Source organism: Oncorhynchus keta, chromosome 21, assembly GCF_023373465.1.
Source record: "Oncorhynchus keta strain PuntledgeMale-10-30-2019 chromosome 21, Oket_V2, whole genome shotgun sequence".
NCBI lineage: Eukaryota > Metazoa > Chordata > Actinopteri > Salmoniformes > Salmonidae > Oncorhynchus > Oncorhynchus keta.
In genome coordinates this window covers 12,258,495-12,267,405 of record NC_068441.1, presented here as the reverse complement: position 1 = coordinate 12,267,405, position 8,911 = coordinate 12,258,495, and the positions used below count along the sequence as shown (strand labels likewise).

At 45.9% G+C, this 8,911-nt stretch overlaps 1 protein-coding gene across 1 annotated transcript; it reads right to left on the bottom strand.

Moving 5' to 3' along the window:
* Positions 1-211: 211 nt before the first annotated feature.
* On the bottom strand, positions 212-8,428 carry LOC118400133 (cytochrome b-c1 complex subunit 1, mitochondrial-like). The gene is made up of 12 exons (XM_035796658.2): positions 8,267-8,428; positions 7,210-7,350; positions 6,972-7,058; positions 6,702-6,831; positions 4,281-4,479; positions 4,047-4,126; positions 3,792-3,907; positions 2,970-3,274; positions 2,746-2,831; positions 2,282-2,370; positions 2,060-2,135; positions 212-714 (listed from the first exon to the last, which is right to left on the bottom strand). The coding sequence occupies exons 1-12, from the start codon at positions 8,327-8,329 to the stop codon at positions 650-652; spliced, it is 1,437 nt and encodes a 478-aa protein (XP_035652551.1). The 5' UTR covers positions 8,330-8,428; the 3' UTR covers positions 212-649.
* Between the last annotated feature and the right edge of the window lie 483 nt (positions 8,429-8,911).

Here is an 8,911-nt window from a genome sequence, read left to right as displayed (position 1 = left end):
CATACTGGAGTCATCTTGTCCCTCTGGTGGGTAGAAGTGGTCCCTGCAGCTCAAGTCAGAGGAACACGAGTTTTAACCAACCAGTGGCTGAAGTAGAGCAAGGACTAACTAAATACTGGAATTATGCCATTTGATACAAAAACAAGGATAGAGCGTAACATGTTAATTCTTACTCATCTAATTATGTGTGGGACAATGACTCACGAACATGTTTTACATGAATGTCAGAATGAGTTTATGTACAATAGGACAGAAACAAAACATTGCCTCAATTCATAAATACTTCTCCACAACTGGTTGTACAGAGCTATGATTGTAAAGTATATGCATCACTGGATGTGTTCAGGTGTCCCCAGAACAGTACCAGGTGCCTGAAAAGGCTCAGTGATAATAACAATCTTCTGTATTACAATCTTCCAAGATCATTCGTGACAAATACAAGGAAATGGAACAACTTATGCACACCCTCAACACCATGGTTCTCTCCCTCATAACCAATTAGAACTGACGTAGTGAAAGGAGAGATGGAGAGAAGGCCTGGAGTCCATACCGGTCTGTGCTAATGAGCCGAGGCAGTCCTCGGTTCTTTACTCTTGCAGTGATGGGAGGAGTATGGGAGTGGAGGAGCATAGCAACACTATGGGGGATCTTAGAAGCGGAGCCAGTACATGGCACTGCGCATCCTGTTGTAGTCAGGCAGCTGCTCAATGGGGCCTGTACAACAGAGAGAAAAAGATGAGAGAAGGATAGAGTCCGGACTTCCAGACTCTATCCTAGACAAGAGGATAAAGGTACAAAGGCTGCTTGGAAGGAATACGGATGTGTGGTAACTAGGGATGCACATTTTTGTAAATTTCACTACCGAATTACCAACCATCATTAACCGGTCAAGAAACTGAATTTTTTCCCAATGAAAAATATGTGACCAACAAACTATGCATGCATACAAGGAACTGACATTTTTCATTAAGAGCTTAATGGAAACATGCAACAATAACAAGCCTATTGTCTTAGTCAAAAGACTAGAGCCTATTATTTAACATCCACCTCCTGTAATGAAGCAGACAATTTAACATTTGCCAAAATGTAATAGTGGACCAACACTGTTCTGAACAGCGCACCCAAGGCTCCCGAGTAGTGCAACGGTCTAAGGCACTGCATCTCAGTGTTAGCAGACATCACTACAGGCCCCGATTCGATCCCGGGCTGCATCACAACCGGCCGTGATCGGGAGTCCGATAGGGCGGCACACAATTGGCCCGGCGTCATCCGGGTTAGGGGCAGGTTTGGCCGGGGTAGGCTCTCATTATAAAATAAGAATTTGATCTTAACTGACTTCCTAGTTAAAATGAAGGTTAAATAAAAATTAAACCTAATGTGAGCAATTCCATATTAGAAATCTCAGAAACAGAGGGATTCTTATAGCAACAACTACAATGAGTTGTTAATGACTAGGATTGTGCTTCTGGACAACAAAAATAAGTTGATATGAAAACCAATAGAACAGGAGAGAATTGCTGGTTAATGTCAAGAGGAAGTCTTTATAAAAGAATTGCCTCCACTTTTCTATGGCTGGATTTTGGCAAGGCTACTTTGAAGCAAGGTAAGAATTGCCTCTATGAACTAAAGTAAAACGTTCAGGTTTCAAACAATTCTACTGCCTCAAGGTCACATTGCAAAGTGGCGTGTGACACGCTGATAGCCTCCTGTTGACTATGGTCTACACATGTGAATGGGAGGTGCGCTTTATGTGTTGAGATGGAGAAATAAAGTAGCTCTAAAATCACGGCCATCAACAGTTACACTCGATTGCATTTAGAATAGTTATTTGTTGCGCAATGACTGGGCTTACGAAAGCACATTTCACTCTGGTACAGGCTTTTTGAGGAGCTGCTCTTGTGCGGTCTGACAGGTGATAGGCTATTCCGTTTCTCAAACTAGGCTCTGTATGCTGTGCGCATGTGGTAAGATTATTTATTTTTTTAAACCTAGAGACCGATAAGCATGACCAGTCAAATGTATTTTTGGATTTAAGTCAACATCCCTAGTGGTGACTTACCAACAGCAGAAACGGCGGGACACTTGTCATAGATGTATTTGGAGCAAATGTCACGCACCATCTTGGGCGTCACAGCCTGAGGGGGAGACAGGGACAGAGGTGGTAGGAAGAATATGGGTGAGCGCAGTGGGGGTAAAAAAAGAGGTGCAGAAATAGCACCCTCTAGGTGGTAGGAGGGTGTAACAGCCATATGTGTGGTGCAGAGAAGGGGGTTGTACTCACGTTGATGCGGGCGTCCCACTCGGCAAGAGGGATACGGCGGCCGTAGTTCAGGACATGTCTGCCGATGTCATCACAAATCGGTGTCGTTCCTACAGGAGAGCAGTAAGGCAGTGTTAGTGGGGACCAAGGAGTACTAGTGCACCATGTCATCTCCAGTACCACCCCAACATTAACATGGAAAAAAACAGCACATTTCTATGTTTTGTAGTAAGAGGAAGATGAGTGTTTCCAATGAAATCAACCTATTAGTAGGCATCACCTACTCACAATTGGTTACATGATAAATACCGATCATAAATCACAGGATGCATACCGATGTCTTTGGAAACACACATCTTCCTCTTTCAATATAAAACAAACGCGCCATTTTTAAACATGTTGATGTTGAGGTGGTGCTGGAAATTAGAACATTTCTGAAATGGCCATTGAAGTTTCTTATTGGCTACATGAGGTAAAGATCTTACCGTTGAGCTGTCCCACCAGGCTGGCCTTGAGGGCATTCTTGGCTCTGGCAATGTCACTCTCTGTCACTGTGGTGCACAAGTTCATCCTTCAGGGAGAGAAAGAAAAAGGCGGGTCAATACCATCAAATTGAAGAGGTAGAAGGACACAGGCTGAGGACAAGTGTTCGACCAGGACTGCATCCATGTGTAGCTCTTGAGTGTACGCATTGTAAATCCCAACTAACCATGCGTTCTGTGACCAGTGCATCATGTCGTCGATGTGGTGTTTGTCGGTGACAAAGTAGATGCCCAGCAGACCAGTGTCACTGTAAGAGGAGTGGAAGGCCTGGAAGCTGTGGCACAGACTCTCCTCTGAGGCTAGACGAGCCAGGCGGCTGCTCAGGTGCTTTCCACCACCGAAAGTGATGTCATAGCTGCCAATGATGGAGTTGGCCACCATGAGAGGCACAATGTCTGGGCTGGCGGCACTGGCACCCTCCACAGCGATGGCAATGTGTGCCAGGGGCATATCGTCATCACGCATGCGGATCTACAAAGAGGGAGACAACACAGGGTTAACAATATGAACAATCTAAATAGAACAAAGAAGAAAAGCTCCGGGCCTCCTGAGTGGCGCAGCGGTCTAAGGCACTGCATCACTACAGCCTGGGGTTCCATCCCGTTACCGGGAATCCAACAATTGTCCCAGCGTCATCCGGGTTAGGGGGGGGCTTTACTTGGCTCATCACGCTCTAGTCGACTCCTTGTGGCGGGCCAGGCGCCTGCAGGCTGACTTCGATCATCAGCAAAACAGTGTTTCCTCGGTCAGATTGACGGTTCTGGGTTAAGGGAACTAGTGTCAAGAAGCACAGTTTGGCGGGTCGTATTACAGGACACATGACTCAACATTCGCCTCTCTCGAGCCCATTTGGAGAGTTCCAGCAATGAGACAAGATTGTAATCACGAAAAAGGGGGTAAAAGTGACAAAGAATAAAACCTGATGGGATACCTGCACCCTTGTTCAGACATCTGTAAATTCAGACAGAGAGACAGGAGCGTTCCTCACCTCGCTGCCAGAGAAGCGGCAGGGGGACAGAACAGGCACAGCATCATCCTCGTACTCAAAGGAAACGCCACTGAAGTGCTGCTTGGCCAACCCAACCAGCTCCTCGTGAGTCACACCTACACAGGAGACAGGCAGTGTGCCGTTACAAACAAGGACGACATTACACACACAAAACAATCAGGGCCGGTTTGTATTTGCATATTATACCTCTCTACACAGCCTTAACATGGCAGTGGTAATGTATGGGAGACATACCTCCAGCAGCTGCCAGCACCATGCGGGGGGCCTTGTAGTGGCTGCTGATGAAATCTACCAGATCCTGTCGACTCAAAGTCCTGAAGGGAAGAGACAGATCTAAACTAACTCGGGAGTGCTGTGAAGTGTAACAGGATGCTGTAACGGGTATGTGGAACTTTCCCTAGTGTTTTGGCTTGGCCCTAGCATGCTCTGACTCAATAAGATTCCCTGGTAGGCTCAGGGTGTGTGTACCTGGCGTTTTGGGATGGCCCCAGAACACTGTGTCCTAAGGGGGTGCCCTGGAAAGCTGTAGCGTGCAGCAGGTCCAGACACACGTCCTGCAGACTGCCCTCCACCTCCTCCAGCTCTTTCAGTACTACACTCCTCTGCTGCTCAATGTCAGCCTCGCTCAGGACATTGCTCTGCAGCACCTCGGATAACAGCGCCACCGCTGGGAATAGAGTAGTGATTCAGTACACACACACATATACACACATAGCCACGACAATAACTAGAGTACATGCACAGTAAACTATACTGAACAAAAATAAACATGTAAAGTGTTGGTCCCATGTTTCATAAGCTGAAATAATAGATCTCAGAAATGCTCTATACGCATAAATTTGTTTACATCCCTATTAGTGAGCATTTCTCCTTTGCCAATGTAACCCATCCACCTGGCAGGTGTGGCATATCAAACAGTGTGATCATTACACCGGTGCACCTTGTCCTGGGGACAATAAAAGGTCACTCTAAAATGTGCAGATGTCACAACACAATGCCATAGGTGTCTCAAGTTGAGGGAGGGTGCAACTGGCATGCTGACTATAGGAATGTCAACTAGAGCTGTTGCCAGAGAATTGAATGTTAATTTCACTACCATAAACTGCCTACAAAGTAGAGAACTTGGCAGGGAGTCCAACCGGCCTCACAACCACAGGCCAGGACCGCCACATCCAGCTGCATCACCTGCGGGATCGTCTGAGGGGGGTGTGAGGGGTGATGAGTATTGGTTTAATAAAGCCCGTTTGTGGAGAAACTCATTCTGATTGGCTGGGCCTGGCTGCTAAGTGGGTAGGCCTATGCCCTCAAATGGCCCCTGCACAGTCATGTGAAATCCATAGATGAGGGCCTAATTCTTTCCTTTCAATTGACCGATTTCCTTACGAACTGTAACTAAGTAAAATTGTTGCGTTTATTTTTGTTCAGTATAATTGACCAAAAGGCAACAGATGCTTAACAACTACAGTGGAGTCGGAAAGTATCCAGACCCCTTCATGTTTCCCACATTTTGTTACAGTCTTATTCTTAAATTTATAAAATTACATATTTACCTAAATCTACACACAATACCCAATAATGACCAATCAAGAACAGGTTTTTCAAAAAGTATTCAGACCCTTTGTTATGAGACTCGAAAATGAGCTCAGGTGCATCATGTTTCCATTGATCATCCTTGAGATGTTTCTACAACTTGATTGGAGTCCACCTGTTGTAAATTCAATTGATTGGTCCCACAGTTGACAGTGCATGTCAGAGCAAAAACCAAGCCATGAGGTCAAAGGAATTGTCTGTAGAGCGCCGAGACAGGATTGTGTCGAGGCACAGATCTGGGAAAGGGTACAAAAACTTTTCTGCAGCGTTCAAGGTCCCCAAGAATACAAGAAGGGTCTTGGTCAAGGAGGTGTAAGAACCAAGAACCCAATGGTCACTGACAGAACTCCAGAGTTCCTCTGTGGAGATGGGAGAACCTTCCAGATTGGTGGAGTTCTGCAGAGATGTTGTCGATCAAGCCTTTATGGTAGTAGCCAGGCGGAAGCCACTCCTCAAAAGGCACCTAAAGGACTCTCAGACCATAAGAAACAAGATCCTCTGGTCTGATGAAACCAAGATTGAACTCTTTGGCCTGAATGCCAAGCGTCACCTCTGGAGGAAACCTGGCACCATCCCTACGGTGAAGCATGGTGGTGGTAGCAGCATTTTGCTGTGGGATGTTTTTCAGCAGCAGGGACTAGGAGACTAGTCAGGGTCGAGGTAAAGATGAACAGAGCAAAGTACAGAGAGATCCTTGATGAAAACCTGTTCCAGAGCACTAAGGAATTCAGACTGGGGCAAAGGTTCACCTTCCAAAAGGACAACGACACTAAGCACATAGTCAATACAACGCAGGAGTGGCCTCAGGACAAGTCTCTGAATGTCCTTAAGAGGCTCAGACAGAGCCCGGACTTGAACACGATCGAACATCTCTGGAGAGACCTGAAAATAGCTGCCGTGACGCTTCCCATCCAAACTGACAAGAGCTTGAGAGGATCGCTACCAAAGGTGCTCCAACAATGTACTGAGTAAAGGGTCTGAATACTTATGTAAATGTAATTGTCTAAAAAAAAAAAAGTTTTTGCTTTGTCATTATGGGTTATTGTGTGTAGATCTGATGAGGGGAAAAAACAATGATCCGTTTTAGAATTAGGCTGTAATGTAACAAAATGTGTAAAAGGTGATGGGGTCTGATTACTTACCAAACGCACTGTATATACACAAACACACTCGCTCAATCTCTATGACGAGGGGCTTATAAAGAACCCCACATACACACCACTGAATTATCACATCTTATAAACAGTCTCCATTCCTTATTCCTGTCTCATTGTGTCTGCAGGTGTCTGGTTGGCTCACCTTTGGGCAGGTCCTTGGCCAGGGTCTTCATGTAGTAGGCAGTGTGCTCCCGGGAAGTGTATGCACTCAGGTGAGCACCCATGGACTCCACCTGATGCTCCAGGGCCATCTGGGGGTGCTTCTTTGTCCCCTGGGGAAAAGAAACAAAGGGAAAAGGGGGAGAACAAAAAAAGTGCCAAATGCTTTTGGGACAGTCTGGTGCAGTAGTTAAGTGTGAAATCTCTTATGAGACTCAAGGTAGATTGCACAGATGTCACAGCTGTTATGTACCTTGAAAGCCATATGCTCCAGGAAGAACCCAGCTCCATTGTTCTTCTCAGTCTCGTAGCGACTTCCACAGCTGATCCACAACCCAACCTGAGAGAGAGTACAGGTGGAACTTATACCGTGCTCCGCAAACAAATACAGTCAGGTTCATCTGAAATGTGATTGTATTACACAATGTTTCCCAAAACCATTATGAACAGTACTTAGATTGTATAATCAATGACACAGCAGAGGTCCTTACAGTGCATGTGCCGTGTCCAGTCTCCTCGGATGCGATCCTCAGGCCATTGTCCAGGGCAGTGAGACGGGTCTCCGGAGCTCCTAGAAGGCTCTCGGCGTAGGTCACCGTCGCCTGGCCACGCCGTAGAGACAGCAGGATGGGCTAGATGGAGAGAATAGTCAGCTGTGAATAGATTATTCAGCAAATAGTAAATTCATTTGGTTGTGTTGATAAAGACTACAGCTGGTGTACGGATTACATGTATGAAATTGCTGAAATAATTTGTAGTAATGGGATGAAGAGACAGCAAAATATATATATTTTTTACCAACTCAATGTCATCATGGCCAATAAAAAGGTTAAATGGACAAGAGCAAGTGCTTGTGGGGTGATCTGCTGACTTGATCCCACAATAAGTGATAGCTACCAATTTACACGTACAGCCTGTCGACCTTGGTAGCTAATACGTTGGGGGTAACAGTGAGGGGCTATTTGTTTTATCTTCAGTGAGGGTCCGTCAAGAAAACACTTCACCGGTTAGCTAGCATAGCAGCCCACTACAGTTTGAAGTCAAACTAAACTTCATAGTTAGCTAAGATCATATAATGACTTTCTAGCGAGTTCAACTTAACATATGGCCAGTGGGATGTGATTACCAGTCAGCAAAGCAACTGGTCGACTACTAAAGTATACTGTCATCATTTAGCAGGACAAGAGGTAACCAACATCTGCTAGCTAACTGGTTAACGATTGGCCGAATAGCTAACGTTCAGGACAACGTTAAGGACAATGACCTTGGGTTATTTCTTAACATCGAATAAACCCAGGTATAGGTTAACTAACATGATGTCAACATTTCCACTCATATTACGTAATCTACAGTGATGTGTTGCGCCTTTCCTGCCAGTTGACCTTGCGCTAACTCCAATATAATGCTTACCGGCTAGCTATCACTTTGTCTGTATACAGCCACGAGCTTACTTTTTTTTCGCTGTGGTGAAAGAAATGCAGATACCAACCAACAACTTTATTTTCCTTTGCAGACCCCTCAAATGCCAAGATGTTCCTGAATACTTACGCTACGTGCTTTGGCTAGGGCTCGACCCACTGTGCTCCCGACTCGGCACACGGACGCTGCCATCTTTTCCTGACAAATAAAGAAAGATCAGCTGCGCGCACGTTCCACAACGTGGACGCTCGCGAAGTCCTTGTATAGAACTGTGACGTCAGCGGTTCACGCAGGCAGCAGCGTCAACAAGTCGGACAAAGGCTACACTACACTGTAGCAGCATACACTTTTATCTAAATGACAGTAGCATTTATGTATAATAAACAATCTAGCTAAGTGGATTCGATACTGACTTTAGTATAACGAGGTAGGCCTACAATGGCTGGTTGCAAAAAACTGCTTAAAACATTAGGCAACAGTAGTCCAATACCCCCTCTGTCAGGAGCTCTTGTAAGCTCCCCTCCATGCACATATGGTCCTGATCACCCTATGGGTGAGGTGCTGGTGCCTGGAGATGTTCTGGAACCTGATCCCAGCATAGGGTACCAGAGGAGTGGGCACAAACAGGGCAGGGGGCTCCTTGTCTGGGTCTTGAAGGTTTATGGCCTCCAGAGGAAGGAAATGGCTTTTGTAACTATCAGGGACAGCAGGGGGCTTATAAACCTGGGGCCTTTATAACCTGGGGTCTCCATCAGCAGTCCATGGTATGGGACT

Coding starts and splice junctions, on each gene's coding strand:
- LOC118400133 (XM_035796658.2), bottom strand. CDS start 8,329: ATGGCAGCGTCCGTGTGCCGAGTCGGGAGCACAGTGGGTCGAGCCCTA. Junction 3,908..4,046: donor GGTGCTGGCAGCTGCTGGAG/GTATGTCTCCCA, acceptor TCTCCTGTGTAG/GTGTGACTCACGAGGAGCTG. Junction 2,371..2,745: donor CCTGGTGGGACAGCTCAACG/GTAAGATCTTTA, acceptor GCTCTCCTGTAG/GAACGACACCGATTTGTGAT.